A 22832-nucleotide genomic window follows, 5' to 3' on the forward strand; every position below is an offset into this window, starting at 1 on the left:
ATATACACAATACACAGGCTTATATAGCCCGAGTGGCAATCACCGGCACCACAGCACACCTGGGGCTCTTAAAGGCACATACACTACAATTCCTCCCCTTTTAGCCAACCAGTACATCATATTTTAAGTAATTATTAATTACATGTTATAAGCAAAATAATATACATTGCTGTAGTTAATTAATTATAAGTCAGTCTCTCAGGAGGCTTCCTGACTCGGTCCGGATAACGCCTCGGGGGTGTAGTAGTTTCTGGTGGTGTAGTAGGTTCTTTTTGCAAGTCTGATTCGGCTTGAATGCCAGTGTCGGGTTCATCGGGTTCCAGTATCACCGGATCGGAGGTAGATATGGGTATCTCTACTTCATCGTTGGATGTATAGAGTGGTGGTGTAGGTTGTCCCTTTTCGGATGACTTTATGATTTGGTCAGCATGGTGCCTTATTATGCTTTCTCCGATGTCCACGGTATACATCAGCGGTCCTAGTCGTGTGCAGATAGTTCCAGGCTGCCATTTCTCGGTACGGTAGTCCCGGGCCAAAACTTGTTGACCTATCTGGAAGGTTCTAGTTGGCCTTTCATTCATGCCTTGAAACTGCCGGTTCTCCACGTCCCTTCTGATGTTGGGCTTGACCAAATCCAGCCGGCATCTTAGGTTTCTATTGAAGAACATCACGGCGGGAGTTTGGTTGGTAACCATATGTGTTGCATTCCTGTATGCGAATAAGAAGTTATCCACCTTGTGCTGAAGTTTTATGTCTTCATTACCCATGGCCTTTATGGCCTTCTTGAAGGTCTGGACAAACCTTTCAGCTAATCCATTGGTGGCGGGATGGTATGGGGCGGACGTGTAGTGCTTAACCCCATTATTTTTTAAGAACTTTCTGAATTCTTTGGACACAAATTGCGGTCCATTATCAGAACAGATCTGTTCCGGCAGCCCATTTCTGGCAAATATGGTCCTTAATACTGTGATGGTTTTTTCCGTGGTGGTGGAGGACATCTTTATTACCTCCGGCCACTTGGAGTGTGCATCAACCGCGATTAAGAACATTGAGTCCATAAATGGACCAGCAAAGTCGATGTGTACCCTTTGCCAGGGAGATGAGGGCCACTCCCATGGATGTAGAGGGGCTTGTGGTGGAGCGTTTTGGACCTTCTGGCATCCTAGGCAGCTCTTGGTCATTTCTTCGATGTCTCCATCGATACCTGGCCACCATACAAACGCCCTGGCTAGGTTCTTCATTTTCACTCCACCCAGATGCCCCTCGTGAAGCTCCTTTAGCACTTTATCCTGGAGTTTGGGTGGAATCACCACTCTGGATCCACACATCAAGGTTCCTCGGCACACTGACAGCTGTTCTCTTCTTTGCGAGAATGCTGGCAACAGTGGTTCGCCATGTGCTGGCCATCCCTTCACTGTTAAATCATAGACCCGTGAAAGAGTCGGGTCATTTCTCGTTTCCCTTTCAATGGCAGAATTTGTTACTGGTAGACATTCCACTATGGTAGAGTGGAACATCTCCATTGGGTCTACTGTAGGTGCCTCTTCTACCGTTGGCAACGGTAGGCGCGATAAACCGTCAGCATTCCCATGCTGTTTTGACCCTTTGTATTCTATGTTGTATTGGTGTGCCCCTAGAAAAAGGGACCACCTCTGTAGCCTTTGCGCTGTCATAATGGGAACACCCTTTTTAGGGTTGAATATGGAGATGAGGGGTTGATGGTCAGTCAACAAGGTAAAATTTTGTCCGTGTAGGTAATGGTTGAATTTCTTTACTCCCCATACCAGGCTGAGTGCTTCCCTGTCGATTTGGGCATAGTTACGCTCAGCTGAGTTCAATGAGCGTGATGCAAAAGCTATCGGCCGTTCCGAGCCATCAGGGAATTTATGCGATAATACTGCTCCTATGCCGTAAGGGGATGCATCGCACGCCAGTCTGATTGGCAGTGATGGGTTATAATGAGCCAAAACTTCTTTGGATGTGATTAAGTCTTTGCATTTATGGAAGGCACTTTTGCAGTCTTCGTTCCATTTCCAAATTACTCCTGTTTGTAGCAGTTCATTAAGAGGGTGTAGAAGAGTTGATAAGTTCGGTAAAAATTTATGATAGTAATTTATTATTCCCAGGAACTACCTTAATTGTGAAACATTTTCGGGTGCTGGGGCTTTTATGACCGCCTCAATTTTTTCAGGTGACTTATGCAACCCTTCCTTATTTATTATGTGGCCACAATATGATATTTGATTTCGGAAAAATTCGCACTTGGGGCGATTTGCTCGTCGGCCCCGTTCTCTCAGCCTAGTGAGCACCTGCTCCAAATTGGCAAGGTGCTCGTTGTCGTTTTCTTCTGTTACAAGGATGTCGTCTAGGTAGCATTGAGTCCCCGGAATCCCTTGGAGGACTTGCTCCATAGCTCTTTGCCAGATAGCTGGAGCGGATGCTACTCCGAAAACCAGTCGATTGTACTGGTACAGACCTTTGTGTGTATTTATCGTGAGATATTTTTTAGAGGCCTCTTCAACCTCCATCTGTAGATATGGCTGTGCCAAGTCAATTTTGGTGAAACGTTTCCCTCTGGATAGTGAGGCGAAAATATCTTCTATCCTCGGAAGAGGATACTGTACCGTGTGAAGGACCGGGTTTACAGCCACCTTGAAGTCTCCACAGATGCGAATTTTTCTCTGTTCTTCAGATTTATCATTCTTCAATGCTTTCTTCATGACTGGGACGATGGGTGTTGCCCACTCGCTCCAATCTATTTTAGATAATACGCCTGCCTTTTCCAAATTCTCCAGCTCTGCCTCGACTGCTGGACGAATTGCGTATGGCACCGGTCTTGCCTTAAAAAACTTGGGAATTGCTGCATCTTCCACTTTTATTGAGGCGGTGATGCCTTTCAAGGTTCCTAGTTTCTCTTGGAAACACTTCCTTGGCGTTGGCCAAGATGTCTTTTAATCGTTCAGGTATGACGTCATCATCATTTTTTTCCTTACTGGTCACCGTCAGTGCCTGAATGGAGTGCCAGTCTAAACGTATTTTTCTGATCCATTCACGTCCCAACAGCGGTGGACCACCATCTTGTAGAACATATAAATACAACTTCTGTATTTCCTTGCCATTGTATACAACAGGCACCCTTATTTTTCCTTTGGGGTATACTTTCTGCCCCGTATATGTTTTCAAGATAATGGATGTGTCTTTGAAAGGTATATGCGGAAATAGCCGCTCGTAATCCCGTCGATTTATGACTGTCAGAGCTGATCCTGTATCTAGCTCCATTTTAACTGGGGACCCTGCTATTGTGAGGGTAACCCAAATGGTCTGGTAATCTTCTTTGGCAATTACATTATGTAATTTGAGAGAGCTTAGTCTCTTGTTCCCGGAGTCGCTATCGCTCTTCTGGTCTTCGGAGCTACTGTCCGTCATCATTTGTACCTTTCTGTGCTTTTCCTTATTGATTCTTTTCCTGTTAGTGGATTTTTTGTTTCCAGATCGGCGCACACGTGGAATGTGTCCCATCTTTCCGCATCGCCTGCATGCTTTTTCCTTGAACCAGCAGTCCCTCTGGTCATGGGTGGATCTGCCGCAGCGATAACATCTCTCAAAACCCCGTGTCATTTCATGGGTGCCGAAATCCTGTGGCCTTTGCTGTATCTCTGCAGCTCCTATTGCACTGAAAGCCTTGTCCAGTGTTTAAATTTTTCTCAGAAGATACCTTTTTTTGTGTTTCTACACTTAGGGAATCGCAGACGAATTTGTCTCGCAGAGAATCTGCCAGTCCTGCCTCGAATTGGCAGTGTAGGGTATCAACAATCTCCTCAAAATTCTTGTCCCTCGGTTCGGCTGGAGTGATTAAGTTTCGTAACAGCTTGTATGTCTTTGCGCCCATTAGATCCAGAAGCACTGAAGCTTTTTTTTCATCTTCTATTCCATTTGCGGTGCAATATACCTCCACTCTTTCCACATATGTGGTCCAATCCTCTCTTTCGTTATCAAAAACATCAATATTGCCGAAATTAGGCATCTTAGAAAAGATATGGCGCTTCCCGCGCTTTTCTTTCTTTTCTGTAGAAAAGATATGGCGCTTCCCATGCTTTCCCGCCGCTGTTGCCGATGACAACGCTGTTTACTGCGGTTTCCGTTTGTTTTATTTTTTTATTTACTGTTGGAGACTCGTTCCCGCCGGAGTTTTTTGTCCAAGTCTGAACGCTGACCTGCTTGCCGCGCCGGCTGTCTCCCGAGTGCTCCCTCCCAGTCCGTTATTGCTTGCCTCCGATTTCGCTGCCTGTCTCAGCTGTAGAGCCAGCCGCTGGAGCCCCAGCCTGACGCCCAGGAAGGATTTAGCGCAGTACCTGCCACCAGCTTGGCCAGCTGGTGAAACCACAGCTTCTCTCACTTCCTTGAGTCTTCAGGACGCCCGAGGGATCGATGTCCTTGAGGTGCTGCCGAATTGCAGGTAAGTCCGTTTCCACTTCGTCGCCACTGTAGTGTCCGTGTGTTGATAAAGACACTGAAGACAGGAGTTGGTTCATAGGTATTTACTAAGCAAAGTCTGGCGGGGGGGGGGTTCTAACGGATATACACAATACACAGGCTTATATAGCCCGAGTGGCAATCACCGGCACCACAGCACACCTGGGGCTCTTAAAGGCACATACACTACAATGCTGTTGTAGTAGAGTGCACTACATCAATAAATCTTTAAAGACTACATATAGATATGTCATTCAACCCTCTTAAATATCTTTAGTGTCTAATGGCAACGTCTATGCGTTCCTTGATGACCCAGGTTGAATAGTCTTCTAATGTTACCAATCCGATGAATGTCTTGAGGTAGTAGTGCAACTACTTGCATTTATATAGCGCCTTTCTGGTAGAAAAACATCCCAAGGCATCACAGAGGCATAAAGGGAAGGGGTTGGGCTGGGGGGGTGTGCGTGGGGGTGGGATGGAGGGAAATAAAGGGCGCTCAGACAAAGAAGGAGAGATTAGAAGGGGTGACCAAAAGCATGGTCAAAGAGATGGGTTTTAAGGGTCTTGAAGAAGGAGAAGTAGGTGGCAAGGCAGAGGGGTTTAAGGAAGCAATTCCAGAGTGTGGTGGCTAAAGGGAGCCATGTTGTTCTTGACATGAGAATATTTGAAGTTGAAAATTTTCTGTTTCCCAGTGTTAACATCCTTCCCCTCAATGGGTGCAAAACTTGACCTATAATCATTTTTTTTTTTTAAATCATTCGGTAGGAGATACTCAATAAAGAAATAGTTGTGGCGAATATGAAGGATGGAATCTATTGTCCCTATCACATTATACGAGGATACCAGCTGTGGCAACTGCTTTCTTCTCGGCCAGTGGCTAAGTTGGTAGCACCTTCGCCTCTGAGTCAGAAGGTTGTGGGTTCAAGTCCCACTCCAGAGACTTGAGCACAAAAATCTAGGCTGACACTCCAGTGCAGTACTAAGGGAGCGCTGCACTGTCTGAGGTGCCGTTTTTCAGATGAGACGTTAAACTGAGGCGCCTCGTCTACTCTCTCAGGTGAACGTAAAAGATCCTTGGCACTATTTCGAAGTGCAGGGGCGTTATCCCCGGTGAGCTGGCCAATATTTATCCCTCAATCAACATCACTAAAACAGTTTATCTGGTCATTATCACATTGCTGTTTGTGGGAGCTTGCTGTGTGCAAATTGGCTGCCGCGTTTCCTACATTGCAACAGTGACTACACTTCAAAAAGTACTTCATTGGCTGTAAAGCACTTTGGGAAGTCTCGTGGTCGTGAAAGGCGCTATATAAATGCAAATCTTTTTATGAAAATTAGTTGGACAGCCTTCAGGTCCAGAAAATCTATTAAAAGAGATCTAATCTCTTCTATCCGCTCCTCCAAGCTGTCTAATCCACGTAGCTAATTGAGAAGCGTGTGGGAAATCGAAGTATCTGAATAAGGTGTTGAAACTTCTGTGCAGAGCAATGGCTTTGTCAAAAATAATGAGGTTAGACAACATCTGCCCATCCCTGGTACAAATAATGCAATAATTATAGCATTGTGTTGTGTTTGTTGCTGCAACACAAATAACTTGCTGGCTTGTTTTGTACTTAGTGCACCTTTGCTTTGGGTTCACTGTGTAGGCTAATGAAATTCCTAAGTGTTGTGACACTTTGTTAATATAGCTACGTTTTAAGGGCCTATGTAATGTGCTCTGTTGTAATCACTTTCTATAACAATTTGAGCAGGTTAGTGCAGAAGGTGGTCTGGCTTCAGCCACAATGCTATTTCAGTTTTATGTAGTGTAAGTAGCATTAATTCGACTATTTTGTGACCTCATAATACAAATGGCTTGGATTTTGCAGTCAGCGGCGAATGAACAACGCTCGCCGTTCATTGCGCTTACACTTGCCCACAGACTTTCTGTGGGCTTTTACATGGCAACTTGTGGTAATTAGAGAGCTGAAACAGCACGGCGCCCTCTACAGGGGAATCTGGGACCTGTGTGAACAGAGCAAGCAATGGCATGTCTCCTCAACCAATCAGATTGCAGAATCATTTGAGACACGCAGGCCGGGATCTTACCTGAAGAGGTGCATTGGGGGCGGGACTGCTGCTTTTCGGGTTCTAGTACCGCCCCCAGCGACATCCGATGCACAGACACTATTTTACGTCAATTGGCCTTGTTAAGCCCGCCCTACGGGCTTGCCAGCCAATTAAGAGAAAGTCAGTGTCAGATGACGTCAGTTGATGATGCGTGATCTGCCGGTTTTCTTAAAGGGGCCACCACCATTTATTTTTGACATGTTTTTTTCAGTGTTTGACAGCATTGAGGTGCTGCAAACACTGACAATCACTGTACAAAGGTGAGCCCTTGCATCCAGGCTCTCCAGTGACTCCCTCCTTAGGCTAAAACAGAGGGCAGGTGAGGTTACAGAAGCGATCTGTCACTGGTGAGAGAAGTTCTCCCAATGTGGTGAGACTACACAAACACTTCAAAGCTTGAAACGTACAGAAAATTCTAAACACATTAAAAATGACTTTCCCAACATTTTCTTACCTCTGCAACTCACCAGTGTCCCATTGGATCATTCACACCACTTCTGCAGCTGTCATCTATACACAAACATTACAGTAGACCCACAGCACACCACACCTACCCTGGCGGGGTTTCCCGACGTCGGGAAGCTGAGTAGAAGTGTCAAAATTGGAAAAAAGCCTCTTAACTGCCTGTTAACTACCTGTTAACAAGCAGTTAAGTGGCTATAATTCTCTTCCCGCCGCTAGGAGTCGGGGCCCTGCGCAAATCGGGGTTCCGACTCCCGAAAAGATTGATTGGAGGCGGGCTGGAAGCGGGTTCGGGACCCGCTGCCAATCTTTTTGATTTTGCCAGCAGTCCTGCCTCCAAACCCGACCCCTGAGCGCCGGCAAAATCACCCCCATGGAGTCTAAACCAAGAAGAGTAAGTTAGAATATTTAATTCAATGTAAAATCATGTACAGAAAGCAAAATAAAGAGAAGGAAAGAAAGATGGGATTAGAGAGAGAGATAAAAGAGACAAAGAAAAAGTTAAAAAAATTAAAATAATAAAAAAAAATCTCCAACAATAATTAAGGAATATAGAAGGAATGAGAGTCCACACTTGTAAAAGTAAATTTTCAGTGCTAGAAATGTTGTTTGGCAGTAATTAATACTTACCATACCGTTAAAAATTCACTTACACTTGAATGGACAAGCCCTAATCTTTGCTGGCATGTTTAGTGGGTATCTAGTGAGTAAGTACCCCAACTTCACGCCGTTTCATGCATATGAATGCCGAGTCTCCCCACGAGGTACCGGTGTAGCGAAGCTTATGGAGGAGCAGGGTAACTTGGACAGAAACGTCCTGATTTCCGCGTTTTGCTGTCCGATTTGCTCCTTAATAACGGTGAGCGCTGATAGCCTCACCGTTATTCTTACTGCAAAATCCTGGCCAATGTCTGCAGGGCCTTTAGGGAAGATCTATCTCCATGACCTTGTGTATGGGTGGCACATCAAACTATTTCGAGTCCATATGGAATATAGAAGCTGCTTGGATTTTCTTTTACTGTTGCACTGAGAGATACTGCAAGCATTGAGCACCAGATCTCCCTTTTTCCCTCATTAATATTCCATGCAGACACTGGTCCCAGCTGGCTCTCCAGGTGAGGGTTGATTCACACTAGGCTGTGAATATAAACAGATGATGAGCCTACAGTTAAGTGTAAGCTGTATATAGTTCTATCATATTTTCCATGCCAGATATAGGAAGAATCTATTCTTTGTGCAGAAATAAAGGGGATATAAGAGTATAACAGCAGTTGATGACATCATTCATAATCAGCATAACCTGATGGATATTGTGTTGTTATAATAGCATTTCTTCAGCAAATTACTGCTGAATAGTGTATACATTACAATAAAATCGGAATAAGTGTTGTAACTCTTTAAAGCAGAGTGCAGTATTTTCAGTAAAATCTCCTCTTATGACACTGTCCAAATCATTGCTTGTATTGTGTGTAAATTTGATTCTGATTGTTAGCCCTTTTCTCTTAAATGACCTTGGGTATATGTAATGCGGTGGTCTCAAGAAATTGACTGCCGTTTCCCGCTCAAGCCTCCTGGTACATATTGCAGTCGGGTTCTGATGAAATCATCGGAACCTGACATGCATACGTTAAAAGGATCCGGTCGGCTTTGGGCGGGTGTCCTTGCCACCCACTCAATGGAGCAGGTGGAAATCAGCTCCTAGTGGCTCCAGGGTGGGTAAGTGAACTGGGTGATTTTTTTTATTAACTGGGTGATATTTAACCAGTTTCTGAGTTACAGCAGAAATCTGTTGGAAAATGGAGTTGTGCAGAGAGAACTTTTTAAATTAACAAATTGGTCCAGGAATCTAGAATCGGCCCATTTGGATTGGAGCACCTGAAGTCGTTATTAGCCTATATGAATTGAATCACACCATGATTTGGTCACCGAGTCAGTGGAGCTGTAGAAGACAGCAGTTTAACTATAGATTGATGGGTAACTTGCTTTGGAGCCTTGTTCTCCACCCCTCGCTGGAGCCAGCTGGGTGAGACTGATGAGGATGTTAACACTCCAATGTTCTGTTGTATTTAACTTCTGAAATTCAAGTAGATGTTTAAAAGCACCCTTGCCTGAGATCCACATCTTCCAGTTGTAAAATTTAAGTTTTGCTGACTCTTATTTCTCATTCAGGCAATCTATGTATTGCTCGAAAGTGAAGAACTGTATTGTTCAAAGCTATATTTTGACTGCAACTTATAAGAAATCCTATAAGGATTTGCTGGGTAACATTTTTTAAAATTAGATTTTTTCGTGGAACTGCAAGCAGTTTGGCCCTCATTTCTCTGGAGCTTGAGAGCTGTTCATCTGATGGCGAGGGGTGGAATCCTGGCTCTTCTGAGGATTGTGCATATCCAATCTTATCTTGCAGCATTACAGTATCCGTCAGGAACAGAGTCAGCTACACAGGAAAACTAACATATAAAAAATGGTCCAGAAAAGTCCCCACAAGGCAGAAAAAGAATTGCCTTTCTTCAGCTGCTTTCCAGTTAAATTTGGAGTTAGCTACAGCATATTATGTCTCTTTGGATAATTTGAAAAATTGTATGCTCTGTAAATTTGTAGCTTACCAACATGAGTAGCAGCCACAATGGAACTGTGGTGCACACATCCGCTTTCTATTTAAAGGGTTTGAACAGGTAAGGTTGCAAAGCTGATTTTGCCAACGTTTCTGAAAGAAAATACTGGCAGCCTCGTTCCAGTGTTCATGTCCCCAGAAAAAGGTTTACTGGATGTCATTAATCCTTTGGTTGTAAGTGTTGCACTTGGAGGCTTTTAGTCAGTACTATTAAATTTTATCTGTAGACAGCTGATAAATAAAGGCTGCACTATACAACCTAGAGTGACATTCTGTTTATACAGCTTGTGGTTTAATTCTTGTATAATTTCTAATTGCTTTGGGCCCAGACTGTGTTCCTTGTACTAGGAAAAATGAAGGAGCACAAAACATCTGAAGTTTGGTAGATTCATTGCAAGAGCCCAGTTAATTAATTGAAGAGTTTAACAGGACTAGGCCTGGTTTATTAGCTGCAAACAATAACTGTGGTGAAACCTACACCTTGTAAGTCTCTTATCATAGAATTCCTAATCTGAGCCAGTCTGACCTGGTTTGTCAGTGACTTTGCTGCATATTTCCCTTTAAGCCTGGTTACATCAGCATATTTACATCTATGATTCTTGGTGTCAAATGTGGCTTCAGCAGGAGGCATTGAGTGCTGTCGAGAAAATCTCTGCATTGTAGAAAAAACGGTCAATTAGTTAACCTGGCCATCGTCACGAGTCTCGTGCCTAGTTCGAATGGTGTTGGCAGAGGTGTTGAAACAGTATGACGCCCTGCTACAGTACTCACTCAGGGATTGTGCAGAACAAGGCATAACGCGAGGGTGAAAATACATTTATTTTAAAAAAAGTAAAATAAATCTGGCTATCTGCAGTTCTCCTGCTGTGTTCAAACCTACTCCATACAACAGGACTTGGTTGGTAACCATGAAAAGGCAGAAAAAACATCCGTTGTGTTTAACCAGCCCACTCTGACAGCTGAAATCACTAAAACAAGAACAATGTTTTGCTTCTTTGCCTTAACTCAAAACATTCTGGGAAAAATGGACTGTTTCTGTATTGAAAGGAAAACCAGTAAAGCTGGCGAAACAAGATGAAAATCGGGTCACGTTTTTTGAATTTGTAAATCTTTTATTAAAAAAACGTAATTTTTTTTTTTAGTTTGTAAACTAAAAGGAGTGACTTGGGGTGAGGGGAAGGTTAGCTACCAGGGAAACAATTGGCCCTGAAACTGCAAGGGCAGCAAGGTTCTGTATTTAATTTCTTCAAATATGTGCTGTGATTGTGTTTGTTTTTAGTTTGCTTAAAGTAGACAATCAAGATTGTGTGTGATTTCAAAGTTAATTAATACCCTGGTATAACAAAAAATACTTCGGGAAGAGTCAGATCATTATTTAAAAACAAACTTTTGATGTAAAATGTGTCAACTCCCAATGAAAGAAACTGCTGTAATGTAATGAGAATCTGACTTAAATTTCTGATCAGCCTATGGCTTGACAAGTTTTTAATTAAGGTACAGAAGAGGTGAAACATGCTCTTAAATATAACTCCACATTAGCATTATTAAAGATATATAAATGACACAGCCAGCACTGAAATCAGATGAACTGATGACTGGTGCTTTTAGTGCAATGTTCTTTTTTTTTCTTTTTTTTTTAGTAATTCTTTGTCAAATCATTATATTGTTTTACTTACTGTAGTTTCCAAAAATGATTTTTCCCCCCCTTTATTCCCAGGTAAACGGTTACAAGAATGGATCTGCATCATCCTATGTGTATGTTTGGTGACGATCAACTTCTTTTTCCTGATGCTGCATTTTTCCATGGATCACTTTGTCAAATTAATAATAGCCATGTGTAAGTATTGTGCATGCAATGCTGGAGTTACATTGCTCACTAATCATTTGAACAAATCATTATTACGGGTGAATTGCAGGAGGCAGTGTGAATGTGTGCTGGATTTGTACAGACTAAGAGTGGGGTTACACGTGCAGCCCTGCGATAAGGCTGCAGCTCTTTAGGTGGAGGTCCTGGTTTTTCCCCTTCTCTGTAAATGTGAATCACTAGCCATTTCCATTGCTGCTGCATGAATTACACAGGGCTGCATCATGTTGTGTAACAGCAGTGTTACAAGATGAAAGTGTTTCTGCGATATTGGTGTCTGTGTTTTACCTCCTGGTTGGACTTTCAGCAGAATTGCAATGATCACTTTTCTCTGGTAATTTGTACTTTCATGTCTTTAACCAATAACTGTAGAGATTTTTGGCCCCTTCTGTTTTGATTTGGCACAGAGTGACCCTAGTTGGATAGAATGGTTACCGTCTCATATACAATCCCAGATTGCAATAATCAGAATATAACCATGAATAAAGAGAAATGGCTTTTTAATCCACCCAGCTCTGTCTTCCAGGTCTTGCTTTAGCATCCAGTCTTACCATTTATCATCATTTCCCAACCACAATCATATATACCTCTACTCTTCATTGAATCAGGAAGTGTTCCCTGCTGATAACTTTAACTGAGTCAAGATCCACTGCACTAAATGCACTATTCCACAAGTCTGTTTATGCAATTACAACCAATTGGGAGAGGATCTTGAAAAAAACCAATCTCTTGAGTTTACACAGGAAGATGTTAAAATGCCTGGGTATTAGCAGTAATGGATGGGAAAACTTGAAGAGTAAATAGTATATGTCAGAGTTCTTTAAATGCACCTAGTTTATACTTTGTGTAACAGTTTCTACTATGAAGCGGCCTGACTGTTCAGTGAATAAGACACTTTTTTTCCAATTCACTGCTATAGGCTACAGTGTCATCGCATGCATTTAATTTTAAGACATTTTACATTGGCACTTATTTTGTTTGAATCACAGGAGCGTGGTAACTGCCCGCCAGCTCCCGGTGTTAGCATTGCTATAACCTGATCTCTTGTCCTGATATCAAAATAGTAGACCAGTGAAAATGTGTGTCTATGATCCCATCATTGGGAAATGGGAGCCAGTTTTAGCAATGTAAGCACAGGATGGCAATAAATGGACATACTTTCCTATAATCTGAACTAAACCAGTGCCAATATAGAAGTGTCTTTAGTTTGGAGGGAAGCTTTACACCACCCTCCTCTGGATGATAATATTGAAGTACTTACACTTAAAAAGTTCTGAATCAAATATTCTGTCCAAAATTTCAGTTGGGGTGCAGATTGATTTCTCTGTTCAAACTGGTCCTGAGTATACATTGTTTCCTTAATTGAAAAAGTCAGTTTGAGAAGCGACCAGTCCTAAGGCACTGACCGTAAAATGAATTATTAGTATAGTTCTATCACTAACCAGAAATATTTAATAAAATAAAATTCCTCATTCTGTCATAACCAGCTGGTGGGTGTATTGCATCTTCCAGTGGATGTACACGCCCTCCTTCACTGAATCCTCCGGCGAGTGTACATGCCCTCCTTCACTGAATCCTCCGGCGAGTGTACATGCCCTCCTTCACTGAATCCTCCAGCGAGTGTACACGCCCACCTTCACTGCATCCTCTGGCGAGTGTGCACGCCCTCCTTCGCTGCATCCTCCGGCGAGTGTACACGCTCTCCTTCACTGAACCCTTCGGCAAGTGTACACGGCCTCCTTCACTGAATCCTCCGGCAAGTGTACATGGCCTCCTTCACTGCATCCTCCGGTGAGTGTACACGCCCTGCTTCACTGAATCCTCCAGTGGATGTACACGTCCTCCTTCACTGAATCCTCCAGTGGATGTACGCACCCTCCTTCACTGCATCCTCCAGTGAGTGTACATGCCCTCCTTCACTGCATTCTCCGGTGAGTGTACACACCCTCCTTCACTGAATCCTCTGGCGAGTGTACACGCCCTCCTTCACTGCATCCTCCGGTGAGTGTACACACCCTCCTTCACTGAATCCTCCAGTGGATGTACGCGCCCTCCTTCACTGAATCCTCCAGTGGATGTACGCGCCCTCCTTCACTGAATCCTCCGGCGAGTGTACACGCCCTCCTTCACTGAATCCTCCAGTGGATGTACGCGCCCTCCTTCACTGAATCCTCCGGCGAGTGTACACGCCCTCCTTCACTGAATCCTCCGGCGAGTGTACACACCCTCCTTCACTGAATCCTCCGGCGAGTGTACACGCCCTCCTTCACTGCATCCTCCGGTGAGTGTACACGCCCTCCTTCACTGCATCCTCCAGTGAGTGTACACGCCCTGCTTCACTGAATCCTCCAGTGGATGTATACGTCCCCCTTCACTGAATCCTCCAGTGGATGTACACGCCCTCCTTCACTGCATCCTCCGGCGAGTGTACACGCCCTCCTTCACTGCATCCTCCGGCGAGTGTACACGCCCTCCTTCACTGCATCCTCCGGCGAGTGTACACGCCCTCCTTCACTGCATCCTCCGGCGAGTGTACACGCCCTCCTTCACTGAATCCTCCGGCGAGTGTACACGCCCTCCTTCACTGAATCCTCCGGCGAGTGTACACGGCTTCCTTCACTGCATCCTCCGGTGAGTGTACACGCCCTGCTTCACTGAATCCTCCAGTGGATGTATACGTCCCCCTTCACTGAATCCTCCAGTGGATGTACACGCCCTCCTTCACTGCATCCTCCGGCGAGTGTACACGCCCTCCTTCACTGCATCCTCCGGCGAGTGTACACGCCCTCCTTCACTGCATCCTCCGGCGAGTGTACACGCCCTCCTTCACTGCATCCTCCGGCGAGTGTACACGCCCTCCTTCACTGAATCCTCCGGCGAGTGTACACGGCTTCCTTCACTGCATCCTCCGGTGAGTGTACACGCCCTCTTTTTTTTAAAGTCAACAACAACATGGCACAAAACTTGATCGCATTCATGATGTAAATGGTGTACTGTGTAGCAAGGTGCCTCATGTGTCATGCGATTTCCACTCATGGATTAAATTTTGGATTCCAGAACTTTTCCCGCATTGACTTCTTTCTCATGTGAAGCATCCTCAAGGTGCTGGTCTCAACAGCAACTGCTCTGATAAACGAAACGATTTAAAAAATTGAATTTACACATAATTAAAACTGTCATTTCATATCGAGCTTTATTAAAACATATGGATAAAGCTTAAACCTTCCAGCTATCATTTTATATATGTAAAAAAAAATGGCAGTCTTTACTTTTAGTGCCACAAAGGCTTTCTTCTGCCTCCTTTCTCCATCCCAAGTCCCAGGAAGAAACTGATTCCCCTCTCTTATTGACCATGATTTCTTCACAACCTCCAGCTCCTCCCTCGTTTCTCCCAGGCCTCCCTATGGAGCACAGCCAGCCAGCAGCAGCTCTTCCTTGATCTGTTCTCTAGCCCTGAAATAAAATTGCTTTTGGAATGAGCTGCCATCGCGCACACATCTCTAGGACTCAGTGAGGAGTCTACTCTATTCTCACAGAGCAAAATGATTAAAGCATTTATAAAAAAAAAAAAAAAATTCCCCAACTGAATAAAATACAGATGGTAGAAATGGAATATCCTTCAGGACACAGTCACACATGTGAAAACACATGAGAAATAGTCAACTCATGACCAGTCCTACATGTAAATACGTTTTTGTATTCAGCAGTGCCTGCAGGATATCTATTCTCTTGTGTACAGGGAAATTACACTGCAACAGGGAAAACACCATTTGCAGGAATAAAGGGTGGGGGGGGGGGGGGGAAAGTAAGGCACATTCGTGAACAATCCTTATGATGTGAAGCAATGGCAGCTCTTATTGGGAAATTTGCAAAATGTCAGGCTCCAGGATATAAATGAGTAAGATGAGAAGAATATTGTTTAAACTTGGAAAACTGAAAAAGTAAATTAATTGTAATTAAACCAAGGGGCTGATTTTAACCCTACTGCCTGTCGGTAAAATAGCCCAGGTGCCCGGATCCCACTGACCACAATTTTTATACAGGCTTTTGGATGGTTGGCAAAGGGACCCGCCTAAAGCCGGCAGTGTCCTCTTTTAAATATGAAGATCGGGGGTCTGATTACTGCATCAGACCCTGACTAATTTTAACTGACTGGCTTTCCCACCACACTGAAGAGAATCAGGACCTTCCGGGTAGGTGAAAAGGCCCAAAAACCGGTAATTTTTTTTACATTCCTTTATTGGGCCAGGAGGAGCTCTGGGCCCCACAAGTACTATTTAGGCCTCCCCTCACTCCCGGAGCCTCATTCGTCATACTTCCCTGAGTGCCGGCATCATAGACCGCCCAATTTTCCAGAGGCCAACAGCCGCTTGCCGCACACATCCCACCCATTCCAGGCTGGAAATGGACCGGCGGCATGTTAGTAAGGCCCGGGCTCCTCTTCTGTGCCATGCACCATTTTGTGACTTGGTGAGACTCCAAACACCTGCTGCTAATGCTGCTCTGATACTGGTCATGAGGTATGGGAGAAGTGCCATGGTTATGGTTGATTTCCCCTCTCATTTCTCCTGTGTGAATGAACCTTGCTTCACTTTGGCACCTCTCTCATACAGACTGGCTGACCTTGGAAACCTACCTTAAGGAAATTGTGATCACGAGCCTGTGTTCTACCATTCTGTGAGAACTGTACTTAAAACAATGAAAATAATTGCGTCACATTCATTATTTCACAAAAGTAAAATAAAATGCATGAGGAACATCATGGTGTGTTTTCTTTTGCAGCACTCTGCTGCTAGGTTTTGTGTTTTTGTGAGTCGTAAAAGATAGTTTCATGCCTACAGGGAATTTGCTTCAAATTGGGCAAAGTCATTTCAGAGTGAACCCATAACAGGTGTCAGCATGGGAAAATGTTGATCCTATCACGATTTGAACTCTGTTCCAGGGCGAAGGCAGAGTGTTGTAATCCACCCAGTTCCCCACCTGCTGTTTTGTACTTTCACCCTTGACGTTATTGGAGATCTTTTCAGCTTTTAAAGGGAACGCCTTTTCTTTCAGGCAGAAGCTATAGAACTGATGGTGGCATTCATCATTGTATTTACTAAATGCAGCAAAATTGGAAAAGGATACTAGAACTGCAGCACGCTTAATTTCTAATAAAGCAGGAATAAATAAGCTTTAGAAAAGTAACTTTTAAGCATTGAATTTGTTGCAGAAAAGCTACTGCAGTGCTCAAAGCTGGAACAGGAATAAATGGGTCATTAAATGGGATATGGGGATAGTGCAAGAGATGAGATAGAAGATCAGTCATGATCTTATTGAAGGTGTAGGCCATTTGGCCCCTCGAGCTTGTTCCGCCATTCAATAAGATCATGGCTGATCTTCTACCTCAACTCCTCTTTCCTGCACTATCCCCATATCCCTTGATTCCCTTAATATCCAGAAATCTATCGATCTCTACCTTAAATATACTCGACGACTGAGCCTCTACAGCCCTCTGGGTGAAGAGATTTCTCCTCCGCTCAGTCCTAAATGGCCAACCCCTTATTCTGAGACTGTGACCCCTGGTTCTAGACTCCCCAGCCAGGGGAAACATCTTCCCTGCATCTACCCTGTCAAGCCCTGTAAGAATTTTGTATGTTTCAATGAGATTGTCTCTCATTCTTCTAAACTCTAGAGAACATAGGCCTAGTCTACTCAATTTCTCCTCATAGGATAATCCCCCATCCCAGAAATCAGGCTGGTGAACCTTTGTTGCACTCCACCCTATGGCAATTATATCCTTCCTTAGGTAAGGAGACCAAAACTGTACACAATACTTCAGGTGTGGTCTCACCAGGGCCCTATATCATTGCAGTAAGATGTCTTTACTCTTGTACTCAAATCCTCTTGCAATAAAGGCCAACATACCATTTGTTTTCCTAACTGCTTGCTGTACCTGCATGTTAACTTTTAGTGATTCTTGTACAAGGACGCCCAGGTCCCTCTGAACACCGACATTTCCCAATCTCCCACCATTTAAAAAATACTTTGCTTTTCTATTTTTCCTACCAAAGTGGATAACTTCACATTTCTCCATCTTATATTCCATTTGCCATGTTCTTGCCCACTCAGTTAGCTTGTCTATATCCTCTTGAAGCCTCCTTGCATCCTCCTCACATCTTACATTCCTACCCAGCTTTGTATCATAAGCAAACTTGGATATATTACATTTGGTCCCCTCATCCAAATCAGTCATATAGATTGTGAATAGCTGAGGTCCAAGCACTGATCCTTGCGGTACCCCACTAGTTACAGCCTGCCAACCCGAAAACGACCTGTTTATTCCTACTCTCTGTTTTCTGGCCGTTAACCAATCCTCAATCCATGCTAGTATATTACCCCCAATCCCATGAGCCCTAATTTTGTTTAATAACCTCTTGTGTGGCACCTTATCGAATGCCTTCTGAAACTCCAAATACACCACATTTACTGGTTTCCCCTTATCTATTCTACTAGTTAAAACCTCAAAAAACTCTAACAGATTCGTCAAGCATGATTTCCCCCTTTCATAAATCCGTGTTGACTCTGCCCAATCCTATTATTATTTTCTAAGTGTCCTGTTACCATGTCCTTAATAATAGATTCTAGCATTTTCCCTACTACTGATGTTAGGCTAACTTGTCTGTAGTTCTCCGTTTTTTCTCTCCCTCTCTTAAATAGTGGGGTTACATTTGCTACCTTCCAATCTGTGGGAACCGTTCTAGAATCGATGGAATTTTGGAAAATGACAACCAATGCATCCACTATCTCTAACCACCTCTTTCAAAACCCTAGTATGTAGGCCATCAGGTCCAGGGGATTTATCGGCTTTCAGTCCCATTAATTTCTGCAGTACTATTTTTTTTTACTAATACTAACTTCTTTCAGTTCCTCATTCTCGCTGGACCCTTGGTTGTCCACTATTTCCAGGAAGATTTTTGCTGCATCGTCCATGAAGACAGACACCAAGGACGCAATTTTTCGGTTCGAGGCGGCTTGGGTGCGGAACAGCTGCCTTCCGGGTTCCAGACCCGCCCCCAACGACATCAGACGCACAAACATGATTTTGCGTCAATTGGCCATGTTAAGCCGCCCTGCGGGCCTGCCGGTCAATTAGGAGGAAGCCGGTGTCAGATGACGTCAGTTGATGACTCGTCATCTGCCGGTTTGCTTAAAGGGGCAACGCACATTTTTTTTGACTGCTGATTTCTCAGTGTTTGACAGCATTGAGGTGCTGCAAACACTGACAATCACTGTACAAAGGTGAGCTCTTGCGCCCAGACTCTCCAGTGACTCCCTCCTTAGGCTAGAACTGATGGCAGCTGCAGGAGAGGTTACAGATGGCAGCTGCAGGAGAGGTTACAGATGCGATCTGTCACTGGTGAAAGAGGTTCTCCCAAAGAGGTGAGACTACACATACAAATCAAAACTTGTTACCTACAGAAAAGTGTAAATGCATTAAAAATGATTTTTCCAACATTTTCTTACCTCTGAAACGCACCAGTGCACCAATGTATCCTTCAAACCACTTCTGCAGCTGTCATCAATGCAGAAACATTACAGTAGACCCACAGCACGCCACACTTATCTGGCATGGTGTCCGGACGTCGGGAAGCCTGCAGTAGAAGTGTCAAACTTGCAAAAAGCCTCTTAACTGCCTGTTAACAAGCAGTTAAGTGGCTATAATCCTCTTCCCGCCGCTAGGTGTTGGGTCCATGTGTAAATCGGGGATCCGACACTTGGGAATATTGATTGAAGGTGGGTTGACAGTGGGTTTCCGACCCACTGTCAATTTTTGCGATTTTGCCGGATGTCCCACCTCCAAATCCGCCCCCTGAGCGTCGGCAAAATTCCGGCCAAAGTATTTGTTTAATTTCTCTGCCATTTCCTTATTCCCCATTATAATTTCTCCTGCCTCAGCCTGTAAGGGACCCACATTTACTTCCGCTAATCTTTTCCTTTTTACATACGTATAGAAGCTTTTACAGTCTGTTTTTATGTCTCTTGCTAGTTTACTCTCATTCTATTTTCCCTTTCTTTGTCCTCCTTTGTTGAATTCTAAAATTCTCCCAATCCTCAGAATTACTGCTCTTTTTGGCAACATTATAAGCCTCTTCCTTTGATCTAATACTATCTTTAACTTCTCTTAGCCACGGTTGGACCACTTTTTCTGTGGGGTTTTTGTGCCTTGAAGGAACATATATTTGTTGTAAATTATGTATTAATTCTTTAAATGCTAGCCATTGCTTCTCTACCTTTTAATGTAGTTTAGATTTAAGACCCTAGTTTCGAATTTAACAAAATCAGTTTCAAACTCAATATAAAATTCTATCATATTATGGTCACTCTTCCCTTTACTACAAGGTTATTAATTAACCCTTGTTGCACAATACTAGATCTAAAATAGCCTGTTCCCTAGTTGGTTCCTCAACATACTGATCTAGAAACCTATCTTGCATACATTCCATGAATTCGTCCTCCATACTACTACTGCAAATTTGGTTTGTCCAGTCTATATGTAGATGAAAGTCCCGCATGATTACTGTATTACCCTTGTTACATTGTTGGCCTTCATTCAGTAGGGAGAGCCAACCTCTCTACAATCACTGACACAAGTTCTGTTCTTCCATCAACACATTGCCATTTTTGCCTCCCCTTGGGTGATGTCCTCCCCGCAAGGAGTATGTTCCATATATAGTTGTGCCTGCTGAAAACATAGAACTCCTGCTTTGCAGCTGGTGCACTCGAGGGTCAGGCTGTGACGAGTACTTGAATTTGCTACCACACTTGTGTGACATGAACATATTTGTGTCAGTTTGTAAAGAGAACTGAATGACTTCATAAAAACTGTAGTTTTCTTATCAATGCCTACACAACTGGTAACACTGCTGTCTTGAAATTAAGAATTACTTTAGAATGTATACCTGGTATAGAAAATCTTAATAATTGCAGTGTTTTATTTCCCAGAATCCCCTTCATCCCATCATTTCAGGAACAGAAGCCGGTTATTTAAGTATAGAATGGAAATCTCAACAGCCTGGCTACAGCTTCCCAGGTTGTCGTCACTCATACTTGTTAAATGATTTGGACTTTTGGGCATTTTGTGAACTCTTGCCTCAGCTTTTCAGATTTGGCTGAAGTAATAGACAAACTCCGTTCCCTAGCCACCGACTCCATCTCTCTCCCTAGCATCTGTCTGAGGCTAAACCAGACCTTGGTGTCATATTTGACCCGGAAATGAGCTTCCAACCACATATCCGCAGCATAAGTAAGACCACCAATTTCCACCTCAGTAACATTGCCTGCCTCCGCCCCTGCCTCAGCTCATCTGCTGCTGAAACCCTCATCCGTGCCTTTGTTACCTCTAGACTTGTCTATTCCAACACACTCCTGGCTAGCTTCCCACGTTCTACCATACGTAAACTTGAGGTCATCCAAAACTCTCGTGCCCGTGTCCTAACTCGCACCAAGTCCTATTTGCCCGTCACCCCTGTGCTCACTGACCTACATTGGCTCCCGGTTAAGCAACACCTCAATTTCAAAATTCTCATCCCCGATTTTCTTCACTCCACCATTGGCGGCCATTCCTTCAGCTGTCTGGACCCTAAGCTCTGGAATTCCCTCCCTAAACCTTTCCGCTGCTCTTCCTCTTGCTCCTCCTTTAAGACACGTCTTAAAAATTACTTCTTTGACCAAGCTTTTGGTCACCTGTCCTAATATCTCCTCATTGTGTCAAATTTTGTTTGATAATCGCTCATGGAATTTCTTCACCCAGAGAGTGGTGAACATGTGGAATTCTCTGCCCCCCTCTCTCTCTCCCCCCCCCCCTCTCTCTCCCCCCCCTCTCTCTCTTTCCCCCCCCTCTCTCTCTCCCCTCTCCCCCCCCCTCTCTCTCTTTCCCCCCCCCCTCTCTCTCTCTCCCCCCCCCTCTCTCTCGCCCCTCCCTATCTCTGTAATCTCCTTCAGCCCCACAATCACTCGAGATATCTGCACTCCTTTAATTCTGGCCTCTTGAGCATCCCTGATTTTGGTTACTCAACCATTGGTGGCCGTGCCTTCAGCTGCCAAGGCCCTAAGTTCTGGAATTCCCTGTCTAAACCTCGCCAGCTCTCTACCTCTCTTTCCTCCTTCAAGACGCTCCTTAAAACCTACCTCTTTTACCAATCTTTTGGTCATCTGCCCTCATTTCTCCTTGTGAGGCTCGGTGTCAAATTTTGTTTCAAACAGTCCTGTGAAGCGCCTTGGGATGTTTTACTATGTTAAAGATGCTATATAAATACAAGTTATTATTGTTCCATTCATGCTTTCTTGTTGTGGTTTATGAAGATAGAATTGACCAAGGTGGCTAAATTGGATAGCCCCCAAAAACGGGCGCAGGGATCGCGATGTGCGATTACCTTCATCTTCATGCTGCCTGCTCAATATAATGATTGCTGCATGCAGCCAGCGCTAACCACGCTGTTCGTTGGCTGCATACATCAGCAGGGAGCCCAGTTTCATTACTTGCTAGCACTACTTAAAGCTAGCCTGCACCTCTTAAAGGGAAGGTGCATTGTGGCTGCTGGAGGTGCTGACATTATTCGGAATAGTGCTGTGCAACAAAGAACAATGGCTGACCATGGGCGAGAGCGTGCACCAAGTTTTTCCGACACTTCCCTGGAGACCTTGGTGGAAAGGAGGAGAGATATGTCCTTTATCAGCAGAGGGACAGGAGGTCCTTGAGACACACGATGAGAAGGCAGTGGGACCAGATAGCCGTGGAGGCCAATGCCAGGAGTTTAGTCCCGAGGACCTGGATGCAGTGCCGCAAGATGTTTAATGACCTCCCATAAGTCATCAAGGTCAGTGAATGCATCTTCAAATCCTACCAACTGCACCATTAGCCTCAGTCATGCCTCAATTCATCACACCCCCATCACTCACCTACCAACAATCTTTATCAATCACGACTCATACCTCACATTCATATGCTTCACCTCACCCTCACACACTTGGCACTGTTGCAACCCACATCTCACAGCTTGCACACACTGCCAGCTATTCAACTAAGACAGCCACATCACCCAAACATATCACTGACACACTTACCTCTCTTGCAAGAGGTGGTACACATTCGGAGGGAGCAGGAACTAACTGGAGGGGGAAGGCGTGCCTGCATGTTCTAACACCCATGGAGGATACGGTGCTGGCCATTATCGGAAGGGCCATTGCTGAGGCAATGGCCAGCGGTGGGGCTGAATCCATTGAAGATGACGGTATCCTTCTTCTCATATCCCACTTCCACCTCATCCC

At 44.3% G+C, this 22832-nt stretch overlaps 1 protein-coding gene across 3 annotated transcripts in view; it reads left to right on the plus strand.

Moving 5' to 3' along the window:
• peds1a (plasmanylethanolamine desaturase 1a) overlaps window positions 1–22832 on the plus strand; it is a 136993-nt gene that overhangs the window by 24385 nt on the left and 89776 nt on the right. For 2 of the 3 annotated variants that reach the window (XM_085991490.1, XM_085991489.1), the window contains exon 2: window positions 11376–11495. The exons of the other annotated variant lie outside the window; for it this stretch is intronic. In XM_085991490.1, coding sequence (XP_085847616.1) covers window positions 11376–11495 — 120 coding nt within the window. The remainder of the gene's footprint in view (window positions 1–11375; window positions 11496–22832) is intronic. 3 annotated transcript variants of the gene reach the window in all.

This window comes from Somniosus microcephalus, chromosome 6 (genome assembly GCF_052327205.1).
Source record: "Somniosus microcephalus isolate GS21.2 chromosome 6, FLI_Smic_1.0, whole genome shotgun sequence".
NCBI lineage: Eukaryota > Metazoa > Chordata > Chondrichthyes > Squaliformes > Somniosidae > Somniosus > Somniosus microcephalus.